The following is a 16,686-nucleotide window of genomic DNA, read 5'->3' on the forward strand; positions in this document are numbered from 1 at the left end:
CCACGTGAGACCCTCGGAGGATTTTTTTTAGCAGGAATTTGATCCTTTACTTAGGCTCCCCCTCCTAACTCGAGTGAATGGAAGGAGAGTTTCGTGCACTGCCCCACAGATGCACGGCCCTTCTGAATGTGTTTGGAAAAAGAGCTTCAGAGTGACAAAGAGCCTGCACCAGGGAACCTGGGCCGACCGACCTCTGACTAGCTGTGTGATACCTTTGTGTGTGTTACTTGCTTGTGTAAATACTTGTTCACAAGTACTGCAACGTCAGACACACAGAGCGAGGACTTCTGTCCCTCAGCCTGACTCTGCCCTGATCCAGCGCTCTGTGGGCAGCTTGTTACCCATCACCACTAAGGGTGTCCAGCCCTCCGGCCAAATCCATGGCAGCCCCTGGGAACAGCCACGTGGGTGTGAGTCTCCCTGAACTCAGTTTGATCTCCGTGGCTCCGCTTTCCAGGACTGAGTCCTGGAGGACCTGCTGGACCGGAAGGGCCCAGCTCACGGGGCATGGAGGCCAGGGAGCGGTGGCCCCGGAGGGTGAGAGGGGTGTCCAGTGGCACTCGTGAAGTCTCTGTCCTGGTGGGTTCTCGAAAATGTCCTCCTGTGCAGAGAGGGCCAGAGGCAAGGGAAGAACAGAACGAGGGAGTGGGGCGAGGGCTTTCTGACAGGTGATAAGTGGATTTGGGCAAAGCTCGAGGATGAGTCAGGAAAACCGCCCAAAGGCAGAGCTGCTGGGACAGGGCTGAGCTGAGCAGGTTTCTAAACTCCTTGCCGAGGTCTGAGGAGCAAGCACCTTAGGGACTCCAAGGCCCCTGGAAACAGACAAATTCCTTACACATCCCCCCAGTGCAAAGGCCCGGGAGTCTGGAAGATGGGGTGTGGGCAGAGGAGGGACGGAGGAGCGCTAGTTAGAGGAGTTGGGGGGAAAGAACAATTTCTTACTTTGATCAGGTTAAGTCTGTCATACTGGAAAGGAAACCACACAAATTAGGATTGAACAACAGGGAGACAGTCAAAGGGGAAAAGGCGTGCCAGAGCCACAGAGCCCAAGACACCGCACACCCAGCACAGGGAGGCACAACGCGGGGGCCAAGCAAGGACCTGCCTGGGCTCCTGGCACCGCAGCGCCCGGTTCCAGAGCTGGCGGAGCAGGAAACGGCTGCGGGCTCCCCCTGGCGGCCACAAGCCAGCACTACAGAGCGGAAGCTGGGCGGTGGCACAAACGAAGGGGTCCTGGAAGAGACCTGGGCCTTGACGTGTAGCCCAGGGCTCTCGGCAGGGCTGGCCCAGGCAGGGCCCGCCTCAGCAGGGCAGCTGCAGAGTCACAGGAGCGGGGCCTCGCCAGCTACCTCGTCCAACCCCAGTGTACTAACACACGAGGAAACGGGGGTGCAAGAGAAGGGCAGGCAGACAGTGTGAGCGAGGCCTGGCTTCAGGGAGAAGTGGCGGCTCTCTCCAGCCGGCCTGAAAAATATGAGGTCACCTCGTCTAGTGCACAGGATGCAGGGGGCAAGGTGGCCCGGCTGTGAGAATAGTGGCAGTAGCTCTGGCCACCAGACCCCTCACGGTGGCTGCATTTGGTCAACCTGAGAAAAGGCTCTACCGGGGGAGGGGTATCCCTACCACAAGACGCCCCCTCCCTCTGCTCACCTCACCCCTGCAGCTTTCCCTAGCTCCCTGCTCCTGGCCCTGACCGCGCAGAGCCTAATTCCTACACTGGTCCTCGTGTGTCTTCTCTGTCCCGCACGCACACTTCCCAGACCAACCACGGCTGCCACCACGTCCGCCTGGGGTGGCAGGCCGCCCTCCGCGCCACAAGTCAGTCATTGTTAAGTGCTGTGCTGTTGGTCGGTGACGATGGTCACGGCTGGGGAGAGGAAGGGACCTCAGTCTGTGGCTGGTGGGTTCAGGCACCGCCTCACCCAAGCTCTTCGCGGGGAAAGAAAACCTGGACCCCATCAGTCACCTCCCTCTTCAGCTCCTTAGCAAAGGGGCTGAGGTGCACTCTGGGCTCACGCTCAGCTCTTGGTCTCTTCCTGATGCCTCGTTCTGCCCCTCCACAATCCCACTGGGAGTTCCAGCCTGGTTCCGTGCACCCGCTCCCCGCCTCCGACGTGAGCTCTCCTGCCTCCGACTTCATCGAGCATCCCAACTACTCATGTGGTTCTGAAGGTCAGGTTAGGTTTGTGGATAATCTGGGCACAAATAATCGGGATAATCTGTGTTTCTTATCTCCCTTCCCAGACTAGACGCTGCACGGGGGTGGGAACCTGGTCTTCATACTCCTTTCTTAAGGAAGACCTACCATTTAGGGGTTTTTAAAAATCCTCATCATTGGCTACTCCCCTCAACCCATCACCTGACCAAAAGAGGCGCTCCGTTAAGTGCTGACTTACGTGCTGTCGACCATAAATAAGTATTGCTCTGCTCACTGAGGGCCTTGCTAGGCACAGGGGCAAGAGGGTAAGGAAGCTTAGAGCTTGACCTTGGGATGGAAAAGTGTGTAAACACTGTGGGCAGAGGCAGCGAAATGGAATAACTGGATGCCCTGTCCCACTGCATCTGCCCTCTCCCCAGCCACAGGCATGAGGGGCTCAGGAGGGGCTGACGGAGGTCATCTCCAAACCCCGTCCCCAAAAGGCCTGCACCTGCCGAGCCCCCCGAACCCACAGGGGACTCCTGGGGGCCTCCTCGGGGCAGGCAGAGCTCCTCCTGCCCTGCCCACAGCCAGCAGCTGGTGGTTTAAAATCCTCAGAGCTAAGATGAGTTTTTAGCCTGAAGGTCACAGACTGTAGGATTAGCCCTGTAGCCACTCGTTCATCCCTCAGTAACCAGAACAGCTGTTGAACCCTGCTCCTCCCCAAAACCCTTACAGAGGCTTGAGACTATGATTAAGTCACCCCCCAGCTCTCTCTTCTTCAGGCTGTAGCCACCCCCTTCCCCCAGGGGTATCATTTCCTGAGCCCGCTACTGTTGTAAAACACCTATTATTCACCCTCCATTCCCTCCAAGTTCTCCTCAGGCCTCTGAAATCCTGGGGTCCTGGGCAGACTCTGGCATGGGCTCCCTGACCTGGTTGCATCTGTGCAGGGCCTGAGCAGGGACAACTCTCAACGTCCACGACCTCCCGGGGCTGGTGCCACGCCCTCTGAGAGAAGACTTCTCCTCTGATCACCAGCCAGGATCCTAAGAACACCACGAGCCCCAGGCTGGATGGTGGGTGGAAGCATTAAGGGGCGCTCAGGCTGAGCAGCTCTCAGCGGGCAAGCAGAGGGAAGGAGCGGGCCAGGGTGAGCTCCTGGGGTCGCTCTACTGCACCGGGGAACTCATGTAAGGGAATTCGTGACCCTCAATCAGCTCACCTGGGGAATCAGGAATCGCTCACCAGAGCAGGTACAAGGGGGTATCAGGACCTGCAGCACCACCAGATCACGGTGTTGGGGGGGGGCGGGTGGGCTCCCTTCCCCAAAGGAATGAAACTAAGCCCTGGCAGGACTCTGCTTCTAGATGGCACCAGAAAAGTAGGGAACAGACGCCCAGCCGAGGCAGTGTTTGGGGCGCAGGCAGAGACACGGGGGTGGGGGGGGCGGGCCTGGTCTCCGACTCCGGGTGCAGTGGGAATGGTCCGCTCAGTGACCTCAGCCAGCCTGCCAGGGGCAGTGGGGCCGGCCCTTCTGGGAAAGGGGCCAAGCGAGACGCATGGGCCAAGATGGGCGAGGGAAGAGGGAGGGGTGCGGAGCACTACAGACAATCCAACACCGGAGGGGAGACCAAAGACAGAGACAAAAGATGGCTTACTTTTGAGAGGCGCTTGTGAGACTAAGACCATGCATGCAAAGAAGGTATTTGGGAGATGGGGGGGGGGGAAGAGGAAGAACAAGAAATCAAACGACAAGTTCAGGTGGGAAGCCAGCTCCCGAGCCTCCCGGGGTCCCCTCCCCTCCCCAGGGCCTGTGAGTCCAGCAGGTAAGAGAAGCTTTTGAAGGAGCATCTAGGCAAAGACATCTCCTGCTTCCCAAAGGACTAAGGGGGTGGGGGAGAAGAAAGTCTCTGGGAACCATAAGTAGCCCAGGCCCCCCAGGGCTTATTTTATGCCCCTCCTAAGGCAAAGGCCCGGGGCTCAGGTGGCAACTCTGACACACTTGGGAGGGATGGAGAGCCCTGTCACCGTCCTCTTGGCCGGATGAGTACCAAGTAGGTTATTACCAAAGGTCAGGCAGGGTGATGGCCAGGGCGGAGGTTAAAACGGCATTCCACAACCTTCCCTGAGGACTCCATTCCTGGCACTACAGTTGTCCCAAATAATGTTCCCTTCTACCCCAAATTTGGAAAAGGTAGCAGGGCTAAACAGATGACCCCTCCTGACCCCCAGAGCACCTCTCCTCCAAGTCTCAAGGCCCGTGAGGCTCCCTAGCCCCGAAAGAGAGATAACGGTCGTTGCGGAGTCATTTTTCCAGCTCCCGGGGCCCTCTCGGAGTGCTTAGCTGAGATGATAAAATTTAACTAGGGTCTCTCTCCCCTGCCGGCCCCGCCTCGCCTCACTGAATCAAGGCTATCTCTGGGACACTAGGGGCCGGCCAATCACGTCAGATCCCTGGACGATGGGGTTCTCTGCCTCACTGTCCCCCCAATGCCAGCTTCCCCGCAGCCAGCTAATGGGCAAGGACAGAGTCCCCGGCGGGGTCTGGCTCACCTTGGAGTTCTTGCCACCGCTGCGGCCGGACTGCGAGGGGCAGCTGCGCTGCACACCCTGCTCCGGCGTGGACGGGGACTTGTCCGAGGAGTGGTCTGAGCCCTTCTCCACCATGCTGTCTCCGTCCGGGTTCTGAGGGGGTGGCGAGCGAGACCGCTTCCGGAGGATGGGGGAGCAGGCCGGCGTGCTGCGGTTGGAGTTACTGGCAGTGCTGCAGGGGCAGACAGAGAGAGGGGGCGGGGAGGAGAGACAAGCAGTCAGTGACTGAAGGCCAAAGACGGGTCCCAACGAGCCAGCTCAGGGAGCCAGGGTTCGGGGCTGGGGAGAAATAGGGAGCAAAGGGCCCAGCTATGGACTTGCTGTACCATAATACTGCTGCTGGCCAGGAGGGGGCGGTGGTGTCCACGTGAAATGGAAATAGCAGTAGGAAGGGGTAAGTAGGGCAATTAGACATGGAGAGATTCGTTCACCCAGCCATCCATCCGGCCATGTGTCTGTCCATCCATCCATCAGATACTGTCAGGTCACCCCCGATCCCCCCATTATATGCCAAGAACTGTCTAGGGAACACGGAATTTAAGGTCTGAAAGGCTCATCAGAGATCATATCAGTACTATCAGCTCATTTTATACATGCTGCAAAATCCAGTTTCTACATTTGGTTTTGGAGATATTTGCCCATAAAAATAACAAAAATAATCCCACTTTCCAAAGCATTCACAACATATTATTTCACTGGGTCCTTAAATCATTCCACCAAGGTAGTAATGACAAGTGCCATAATTCCTATCTTTAAAATGAAGACCAGTGCATGGCAAAGAGAATCAAGTGTCCTCTGATCACAGAGGGCTTAGAATTCACTTGCAAAAGGTACCTTGTACATCCCACCGTACCAAATCCCCTCACGTCAAGGCTTATAAAACTGTGTAAATATTTAGCTTGTGTTCTTAATGGACTAGAGGAGATGAAGAAAGGAAGAGGAGAGGGAAATTAAGTGCAGTTAAGTTCTAACAGGTGTTTGCTTTGCTCTGAGAGAATGGAGGAAGGAAAGAGACAGGGGAAGGAAAGGTTATGGAGGAGAGAGACGGGAAACGGGAAGGAAAGCCCACGTGAGACTGGAAAGCCAAAGCAGCACGAGGGGAGGGGGTGAAAAGCCCAAGACCTGGCACAGGGCAGCCAGGGCAGGCTCAGGGCTCTGGGCACAGCCGGATGGATGCGAGGCTGTCAGGGCCCCAGGAAGCACCCTGGGAAGCTGCATCCCCACCTTCCCTCAGCGAGTGGAGTGCAGGGCAGGGAACACTGCCATTTGCATGAAGATCCAGCTGCAACCTCAGATGTCCCACTGGACCCATCTGCAATGAAAACCACGCCCCTTTCAGCAGAACCTTCCACCTGGGGATCCTTGGCAGAGAGAAAAGGAAGGAAGCCCGAAGGCCCAAACCAGCAAGTGCGGGAGGAGGGCAGCAGTGGGGCGAGGGCAGGGCTCTGACTTTTGGAAGGAAACGGATGGAGAGAAAAAGGAGACCAGAGTAAAGGAAGCCAAATGTGACCAGAGGGCGTATGGGGACACTAAGGCCGAATGTTTTGCTTTATCCCCAAACAGAATCTGAATTTGGAAACTCAGTTATAATACCAACAACAACTGTGATTTAGAAAGCGGCTCTTCAAGTTCTCACCCCACCGCCAACATCCTCATCCTCTCCGACTTCTGAACTCATCCACTACCACCTCCAGCCAAACCCTGGACAAAGGAAATTACATTCTTCTCCCTCGGTTGGAAGAGCTGGGCCTTAGAATAGCAGCAAGTGGCTCCTGGGACCCGTCCTGGGGTGGGGGCTGGGGGCCTCGGGATGGTCCGAGGAGCGGAATCAGGCGCTCACCTCTCTGGGGGCAGCCCCGCCCCCTCTCTTGGGCCAATCGCAACCCATGGCCAAACACTCCAGGGCTGAAACCGTCTCCTGGCACAGCTTCACTGGAAGAACAGACAGGACCTCCGCCCCGCACCTCAACTAGTTTGCTCAGAGAAGCGAGAGCAAGGGTGTGGATGACACCAAGTGCACGCCTGTCTCGGACACGCGAACGCACAGCTGGGCTCCTGTCTTTTCCCGAGATAAGGGACATCCTCACACATGGTGATTCCAGACCCAGGAATAGAAAGGAGCTCCCTTTATCCTTCCTCAAACTCTGAATCCCTGAGAAAACTGCCTGTTGAGGAAAGATTCGAGCAAAGGGTAGGCAAAAAATTCCAGCCGGGAGGAAACTCACCCCAACTATCCAAAACCGCATGAATCTCGGGAGCTCGTGGTCGACGTGTCTAGGAGTTCTCCCCGCCTAGTGACCCCACATCAGCTGACCCTCCATGTGCCACCCGACAGGTACCAAAAACTCTGCTTTCAACACTTCAGTCAACAGACAACTTACACTATCACGAGCCATTTTCCTCTCTGTGCTCATAAGGCTGTAGATTTGTGCTGCTCTTGAAAATCTCTCCCTTCTCCCTGAGGACGCACACCTCTCTCTTCTATTCCTCTTGCTGTCTCAGCAGCTGGCTCCTCCCTTGTACCTCCACCTGAAATTTAGTCCTTCCCCAAAGGTGGGCCCTTCACCACCTGAGCCATTTCCCGTTTTCCATGACTTCAACTATGCCTGGAAGCAGAGGACTCCTCTACCTGCTTCTGGTCCTGTTAGCTTCAGCCCAGCAACCTGTTGCCAGCGTGACATTTCCTCCAAGTATGTCTCACAAGCACCTCAGATGCTCAAAACTGAGCTTGCCGTCTTTCCTCCCAAGCCGCCTCCCACTACTGCCCAATCTCCATGGCATCCTCATTTCCTAGTCTCTCAAGCTGCAAGCCCATCTCTTGCATCTCACCCCACAAAAAGTGAGCCACTGAATCCCATCAATCCCATTTCCCTAAAGCTCCCATAACCCATCCTTCCCTTCCACCCCCAGGGCTCGAGTTCAAGCTCTCAGCGCCTCTGGCCTAGACTTTTCTAATAACCTTCTAAGTAGTTTTCTCCTCTCCTTTCTTCTTTCATGCCCATTCACACCTTTGTCCTTGAATCTTTCTAAGTAAAAGCCTGATACTATCTTTCTGGCCCCCACTAGCGTTCCTATTAAAGTCCAAAATCCTCAGAATAGAATTCAAAGCTCTCTACTGAAAATAATTTGACACTTCCCTAGATCTCAATACTTTCTCCTTGTACTCGCTCAAATGGTGCCCATCTTCTCGTCCTACTTATCTTCCCCTGGTTTTCTTAATACACATTCTACTACCCCTGCCCCCTACCCCCGCCAACGGCTCACCACTTGTGCGTGAAGCGCTCTCTCCCTTCCGATGTACCCAGTGGAGTCCTGTTCATCCTGTAAGACCCATTTCAAACCCCACCTTCTCCAAAAAGCTTTTGTAAATCTCCACCACTGAACTGACCAAAGCATTTAACACTTTGGTGTTTAACACTTCACTGGTGGTAAAGTGAAGACCTGCACGCTCCTGGGCACACACCTCTGAGCCTCCTCCCTGCTCAACGGACGCTCTGTAAGTAGTATGAGCTCAGCTAACTCCTGAAGCGAGTCTCATTCTAGTGCACACCCACGGCTTTAACAACCCCCAGGATCACGACAGCTCCCAAATCTGCACCTCCAACCTGCTAATATTAATACAAATAGCTAAAAGTTTAGCAGTGCTTATGAATTCCTGGCACAGTGGCAAGCATTTATTAAGGCCTTCTCTCATTTAATCTTCCCAACCAACCTGTCAAGTATTAATGGATATTACCAGTCCCGTTTTTCAGGTGCTAAATTGAACAACTGGCAGATTAAGTAGCTTGCCCAGAGTCACACACATGGGTAAGTGGCTGGAGAGGCCTAGTCAAACGTAGACCTCTCTGATTATAGAGCTTGTTCCCAGAACCAAGCGCTCAGTAATGTCTGTTTGCTGGGTGACGAGACAGGAGGATATAGATGAACAGGATTGATGGGGAGCTGAACGGATGGAAAGGAAGAAGGAATCAACTTTCGGCCTCTAGCCTTCAATTCATTCTCTACTTCACTGTCAAAATGAACTTTCCACAAAAAGTAAATGGGTCATTTCGGGCCCTCCTCTGCCCCTGGTTAAAGCTCTCTATGCTTTTCCATCTCCCTGGAATAAAATCTGAACTCCAAACTACGATACAGAAGTCCCCCAACTGTCAACTCCAAGCTGCCTTTGAAAGCTCCGGCTTGGTTACTTCTCCCAGGACACATACGGCCTCAGCCATCAATCAAGGCCTATTCACGGATCCCCTGCCACGCTCCGTCACTCTTGCATGTTTTATCAGTCTTTCCCACCCAACGCTTACACTCAAGACTAAGCTCAAGCATCGCCCTCATGCCCCACCCCATGCTCCACCTCCCCTCTGATCCTTCGCTAAACAAGAAGAAATGTTAGGAGCTACGACAGTCCTAACTCAGCAAAATCACAGCTAGACTCATTCGATTCCTAAAACTCTTTGACTTTTACTAAGCTTTTTTATTTATTATTTTTTCCTTTGGCCACGCTGTGCGGCTTGTGGGATCTTAGTTCCCCGACCAGGGATGGAATCCGGACCTCGGCAGTAAAAGTGCCAAGTACTAACCACTGGACCGCCAGGGAATTCCCCCTAAAACTCTTTTAAAAGGCACTCCATCATCCTACAGATTCGGATGTCCTGCTGAGCAAATAAAACCAATTCTTATGAATCTCATAACCTGTAACACTGTTTTTTCAACAAACTCTACAATGTGTGTCATTAATCTGATCCTGCCACCCTTATTAACAATAGTATTACATTATATTTCAAAATCCTTGGATTTTAAAGCTAAAAATGACCTTAGGTTTGCTGTAGAAAGAAAGGAAGACACGGATTTTTTGGAAGGGCTATTGGAGTAAGACCCCCCCCACCTTCAGATTTCAGAATTAACATAGCCAACTCTTAACTTCACATATAAGAAACCTGAGAAATAGAGGTTAAAGGTTAAGTGCCTGGCCAAGGGGATAGGACTTCACATCTGAATCTTCTGTTCCACAAACAATTACTGAGCACCTGGCATAATACTAGGCGTTCAAGTTCATACTGATGAGTCAAAAGGATCCTTGTGCTTGGGACATTATCATCCGGAAGAGCTAGACACGTATTCCTCTCATTTTAATATAAGCACCAATTGGTGTGACAGGAGAGAGGAAAGGAATCTCAGTCAGAGGTCAAGAAAGGCTTCCTTGAAAATACGGCCCTTGAGACTTAAGCTGGGTCCTGAAAAATGTGTCAGAGTGAGCCAGGTGAAGGGCATGGTAGTAGGAGGGAAGAGACTGTTCCTGAAAAAAAAAAAAGACAACCCACAAAAACCAAAACAACAGCATGAACAAAGGTATGAAGGCCTAAAATAGCATGGAGTACACAGAGCAGTACAAGGAACTGTGTGTTTCTGAAGCATAACATACTTGAGCGAATGCTTAAGAGATTCTTGTCCTCATCAACTCTCCCCAGTAACAGGTCAGCTGAAACTCCCCCAACCACCTTCAACCCACTGCAGGGGGCCCAGAGGTCATTCACTCACTTCCCTTCTCTCCTATTTTATTTCATTACTATTATTTTTTTTGATACGGACCTTTTTTTTTTTTTTTTTAATAAATTTGTTTTTGGCTGCATTGGGTCTTCGTTGCTGCGCACGGGCTTTCTCTAGTTGCGGCGAGTGGAGGCTACTCTTCACTGTGGAGCGCGGGCTTCTCATTGCAGTGGCCTCTCTTGTTGCAGAGCAGGGGCTCTAGGCGCGGGCTTCAGTAGTTGTGGCACGCGGGCTCAGTAGTTGTGGCTCGCGGGCTCTAGAGCACAGGCTCAGTAGTTGTGGCGCACGGACTTAGTTGCTCTGCGGCATGTGGGATCTTCCGAGGGCTGGAACCCGTGTCCCCTGCATCGGCAGGCAGATTCTTAACCACTGCGCCACCAGGGAAGTCCAATACGGACCATTTTTAAAGTCTTTATTGAATTTGTTACAATGTTGCTTCTGTTTTATGCTTTTTGGATTTTTTGGCCACGAGGCACGTAGGATCTTAGCTTCCCCACCAGGGATCAAACCCGCACCCCCTGCAGTGGGAGGCGAAGTCTTAACCACTGGACCGCCGGGGAAGTCCCCCATCTCTCCTATTTTAAAACCTCCATTAAAGACTATGCAACTCCTCCGCTGGTTACTCTGCTAACAAACAGTGCTTCCTAAGTCTGACCACAGTACGTCATGCTACAGTTTGATCCTGCTTCCCGTAGTTAGGTCTGGCTGAAGTCCCTGAGAAACAGGGGCACATGGAAAGAGGACCAAGGCTCTTGGGCTTTCTGTGGCGACCCTCCTGGCCGCATCTCCCACCCCCACTCGAGACATGGGAGCCACGGCCCCGGTCTGCTTGGCCTTCTGTTCCCATCCTTCTGCCTGTGTAGTCCTGCAAGCCAGCTCCCTGATCAGCCACCCACACAGTTTCAGACCCCCGAGCAGAGCAGGATAGTCAGCTGGTGTCCCAGTGCTCTTCATTTTTTTTTTAAATAAATTTTATTTATTTATTTATTTATTTATTTTTGGCTCTGTGTCGGGTCTTTGTTGCTGCGCACGGGCATTCTCTAGTTGCGGCGAGCGGGGGCTACTCTTCGTTGCCGTGCACGGGCTTCTCATTGCGGTGGCTTCTCTTGCTGTGGAGCACGGGTTCTAGGCGCATGGGCTTCAGTAGTTGTGGCACGCGGACTCAGTAGCTGTGGCTTGCGGGCTTAGTTGCTCCGTGGCATGTGGCATCTTCCCGGACCGGGGCACGAACCCGTGTCCCCTGCACTGGCAGGCGGATTCTTAACCACTGCACCACCAGGGAAGCCCCCCCAGTGCTCCTCATTTGAGTTAACTTGTTTGCTTGCAGCAAAGTTAACTGTTTCTGCCCCAGGGACTGCAAGATATGTACCTGTCGCCCCACCCCCAGAGGCTCCTTTCTGGCTCTCAGGCCACTGTGGGTTCCGGCCCTGGCTCATTCCCAATCAGACGCCCTCCTTCCCACCCCTGGACACTTCATGGTCACTCTATGGCTCGCCCTGAGCCCAGCTCTGCCATGACCTGGATGATCAAACGTACGGCTGTCACAACTTCAGTGCCCCATACTGGTAATTTTTTAAAGACTGCCTAATACGTTCCAGCGCACCCCACCCCAATAGAAAGAGCATTTAATTAGAAATTTAGAAAGCCAGTTTCAAATGAAACGTTTGTTTGCTGAAGGCCTGCTTGGGCTCTGCAGGGTCAGGATTAATTGCCAGTGTGCAGTGTAAGCAGGCTCAGCGTTGAGTCCCAGCTTTGCCACTTGCTGTGTGACCCCGGCCTCTAAGCCTTATTTTTCTCATCAGACAAATGAGAGATAATAATACCTACCTCAGAGGATTGTCGTGTTAAGTGAAATAACGTAAGTGAAATCTTCAGTGCAGTGCCCGATACATAATGAATGATCAATAACTATTTCTGAGCTGCTATTATTAAGAAGGTTTTTGTTCCTCTCTGTAAAAAGTGGAATAATTATCCTTGCCCTTTTTCCTCAGAGGGTTATATGGACATGCTTTGAATGCTCCCAAACATTACTTCCCATAGGAGAGACCAAATCTACATGGGGTGCTCTCTTGAAGTGCAAAATCCCAGCCCCACCCCCACTCAATAAATGACAATTTCCAGGGGATGGTCTTATGAATCCGCATTTTAAACAAGCACCATAGCTCATTCTGATGCACCCCAAAATTTGAGAACCAGTGTTCCCATGGACTAAACCATATAAGGACCAAGGGATCAGTGACCATATCTGCCCCAGATGACAGAAACCTGCTTATAACTCTCTTGAGTGCATCAGCTATTCAGTGTCCGCCAGGTGGGTGGACTCGCTGTAACAGAAAGTCAGTTGAGCTTGTCAGAGGAAGTGCCAATGGAAGAGACCCCAGGGTTGCTGGGGAGTGGGCTTGAAGATGTGGTTCTCAATGTAATACTACAACTCAGCACACCTTCTTTTGGTGCAGGAGCCTGACGATTATCATTAGATCCCACGCCCACAGCCATATTACAAGCACGCTCCCCTCCCTGCCTTTAGTAGCATCTAGTTAAAGCGGATTCCGATATCAAGCGCTTCCTAATTCCTAACAGCTGACTGTTCTGTTATCTAGCTATGCCCGCCCCCATCCCCATGCCAATTCTGAAGTTTCATCAGTAATCCTCCTCAGCTCTTTATAATAGCACTGCAAATATCCATGCAAATTAGCCAGTTCCACTTTGAATTTTCCCATAGCACATGTTCCAGTGTCTGAGATAGGATGGCCATAGGTGTATATGCATAATAGTTGCATGAAATTTACACGCTTCCTGCAAATGCCTCCATTAGATCTGTCCACCTAAACTGGTTCCAAATTCAGAGTTGACGAGGATTCCCTGAAGACGGTTGTTTTTCAATCCCTTTCTGTATTCCTGCTTGTCACTTAGTGTCTCTGTACCCATAAATCCACAGCACGGTAGATGGGAAGGGCAGACCCAACCAGAACTTTGCAGAGGAGGAAAAATAGCCCAGATCACAAATCCCAGCTGGGCCCCAAATTCCCCTTGGGCCCTCCTCCTTGGAGAGCAAAATACCAAGTCATTTAGAAAAAAAATTTCCCAGGCCTGCTTCAGTTCTTGTTATGATGTCCCGGAGCTCCAGGTCTTGGCCCCCTTTACCCATGAAAATAAAACCACAGTCTCAGGTCCCCAAGGGATGATTGTTGCAGAGAAAGACTCAGAGTCCTCTTACTGTTATGCATGGAAGCACAAGCCCAGGGAGATGATGTGACTGTCCACCAAGGGGTTAACAGGCAGCTGGACAGAGTGCTCAGCAGTGTAAGCCTCAGTAGCTTTTTCCCCCATGCTTTTTAGGATACTGGATGGGGTGGGGTTTTGAAAGGATGGAAAAATGTACTATTGTTCCTCCTAAGAGGAGCTCCTGGTGACCATGTATAGAACTCACTCTTTGAGAGCCTATCACTTAGAATCTAAACCTGGCAACAACTCTGCCATTGGGTCCAATTCCTTCTCTTAGGGAGAAAAAGCCAACTGTGCTTTTTGTGTCAAACTGTGATTACCTGGTTGAAGAAAGGGGCCAGACAGCTTCTGAAGAGATGCCTTTTTGTTGTTGCTGGGGTTTTTTGTTGGTTTGTTTATGGCATAGAGGTTCTCTTCCCAACTTATGCTAAAGCAGGTCTCTCTCGGCCTGGTCCCAGCATGCCACACTTTGGCCTGGATGTAGCATCGTGTTGCATTTCAGCAAAGGGCAGGGAAGGAGGGGAATCCTGGGATAATGCCTTTCTTTCCTAACACAGTTCACACAGTGCAACTGCAGAGCCTGACACTGAGCAGGCCTCCCTCCACTGCTGAAAGAGCAAGATTTAGACAGAGATGAACATCTCACTCCCTCTCTTCTGTTCTAGTAACTTGCTGAAATGCCCCGGGGGCTTTCCAAGTTGGGCCTTTGGGTGAAATATACACAGTGTTCACGGAAAGGTTCTGTCTGAAATTTGGAACCAAGAAGGTGGAACTAGACTGTTGCCAGGTCAGACCATGGGCAGAGACACCTTACGAATGGAAGCCTGACAATTCTCCAGACTCACTATCTGGCCACTGGTCATCCAAACATTGGTTCACAGGGTCCACATGGCCCAGGCCCCACCCTCTCTCTGCACTGTGTCCCTCATTGGTCTCCATCTCTGTAGATATTGTGTAGATAATTCAGGGCACTTCTTATGGCCAGTAAGTTCCACGGACCCATTCTTCCTTCCCTATCTTGTTCAAGTACCTATGGAAAGCTAATTTTTTAAAATCTTACAAAGGGAATGAAAGGTGGCAGAGCCCATCCAAAACATCTGCAGCCAGCTTCTAGGTACACCTTCTAGGTACATACTAGATACATTCTCATTAGGGAGCTACTTACATACTAGATACATTCTAGATACATTCTCATTAGGGAGCTACTTAAGCCCGGAAGGAATTACTTGTGGGGAAAGTCTTAGCAATGACTTCAGTTGTTGATGAACTTATTCATGAAAGGGCAAGGTATATGGAAAGTGTCTGGCCAAGGAGAAAGGCAGAAGAACATCAGTTACCCTACTACTGGTGTTCTTGGTCCAGAGAGGTGATGGGTGATGACAGGGCTGGAGAACGGGCAAAGGTTGTCTGCCTTTCCAACACAAGCCAAGGAGAGATTGCTCATCACAATGGCTGCAGCCTCCATCCACCCTACTCCCCCACTCCCTGGCTTTCCTACAGCTTCTGTTCAGCCCAGAGTTTGGAATTCAATCCAGGAACAGGCATGACAAACACTATTTTTCATTTCCATGGAGACCAGGGCCCGCAATAGAACCAAGACTCCATGCCTGAAATGCCAAAACAGCCTGACCCACTTTTCCTCCTTCCTACAAAAACAAAATAAGTTTGTTTGGGTCCTGCCAGAGCTGAGGGAGAAGCCAGGGCTCCAGTTATCTCTATGGACATTTCGAAGAGGAACAAATGATGATAACCTTTGAAAACTCTGATGACTCTACAGAACCAGTGTCAGAAGTCAAAGGCAGACATGAATTGTTTTGCGCAAAGCGTTCACAGGCCGCACCAAATCCATCCTGTGTCCTTGTCCTAACCTTCTGGAGGGATGGACTTAATGACTAGCAATCCAACTCCTGGGATCCAAACTCAGGGATCTGTTTCCTCAACTTTCTCTTGTACCACTTTCTCCCTCACTCTGTTCTGGCCTCCTTGGACCTTTCTGTTCCTCCAACACATCAAGTTCACCCCTGCCACAGAACTCTCACTCTAGAGTTTTGAATTTTGATTCCTTTTCAACTTTTAGATCAGAGTTCAAATGTTACCTCCCCCAGCCAGCCTGTCTCGAAGGGCCACTGCATCTAACGCAGCCTCCCTGTCTCCAGGCCATCGCTATCACGTCGTGCCATTTCCCACCTTCACGGCACTTATCAGGAGCTGAAGTCTTATTTTTTGTTGTTGAGTTGCTTACACTAGACTGAAAACTCCATGGGGGCCGGGGCCTTGTCTATTGTGTGGTTCCCCAGTGCCTCTAGCTCAATGACCGGGGATCACAGATACGTATTGCATGAATAAAGGAATGCACTCATTTTAAAGCCACTGTTCAGCCACTCTGTTAGATATTTCTTTCTTAAGCCTCTGCCCCAAATCTGCCTTCTTATAACAGCCCATCGGTTCTTGTTCTGACTTCTGTATCCATGAAAACTAAAATGTGACATCACTTCCAGACTTTGCTGGCCTGATCACTTTGTCTAGACGTTAAGTGTACATGTTTGAGTTTAAACACTGAGCTGTTTTGTGCCCTCGAGAAAAGTCACTTTATCTTTCTGTACACCTGTGTTCCTTGCCTACTGGATGCTCACAACCTAGCTTACTAGGATGACTGGAAGAAGCTAAAAACAAACAAACAAACAAACAAAAAACCCAACTAATTAGACGGTGCATCCCCAAAGTAAAGGGCTTCCTATAATCTGCTCATGGTGGGAAGAAGGGGGTTAGAAGTAGGAAGTCAGTTTCCAGCTAAGGAACTGCATCCTGTTTCTAAATTCTGTCCTGCCCACGAGGCAGAGACAAGGGATGAGAATACAAATTGCTGGTATTCACATCTTCAGCTAGTCCCCACTTCCACAGGGCTAGGAGGATAAAGACTTAGCATGAAGCTGAAGATGCTGAAACTAAACACAGGAACTTCCTGCTGGTACAGTTTCCTTTCTCTGAGTTTGTTCACAGCAGGATAAACACCTAACATTTGGGAAACAGTCCTGCCGGATTCACAGGCAGTGTTGACCGAACTGCTCTCTGACAGTCTGCAGTCTGGAAGGGGCCTTAGTGGTCATGTAACCTCACCTCCCACTGGACACAGGAATCTCCTCTTTGAGGCCCTGTTGTCAATAGCCACGTCCCCCCCCCCCCCCCCC

At 51.4% G+C, this 16,686-nt stretch overlaps 1 protein-coding gene across 3 annotated transcripts in view; it reads right to left on the reverse strand.

Moving 5' to 3' along the window:
- The window catches only part of GRAMD1B (GRAM domain containing 1B), a 175,733-nt gene that overhangs the window by 39,087 nt on the left and 119,960 nt on the right, over positions 1-16,686 (reverse strand). The window contains exons 1-2 of one of the 3 annotated variants that reach the window (XM_007462808.1): positions 4,694-4,897; positions 3,799-3,819 (exon numbers count right to left, since the gene is read on the reverse strand). In XM_007462808.1, coding sequence (XP_007462870.1) covers positions 3,799-3,819; positions 4,694-4,807 — 135 coding nt within the window. In that variant the 5' untranslated portion in view covers positions 4,808-4,897. Of the gene's footprint in view, positions 1-3,798; positions 3,820-4,693; positions 4,905-16,686 lie in introns of those variants that run through there. The other 2 variants (XM_007462807.1, XM_007462809.1) reach the window with 2 other exon arrangements.

This window comes from Lipotes vexillifer, unplaced genomic scaffold (assembly GCF_000442215.2).
Source record: "Lipotes vexillifer unplaced genomic scaffold, Lipotes_vexillifer_v1.1 scaffold1447, whole genome shotgun sequence".
Classification (NCBI taxonomy): Eukaryota; Metazoa; Chordata; class Mammalia; order Artiodactyla; family Lipotidae; genus Lipotes; species Lipotes vexillifer.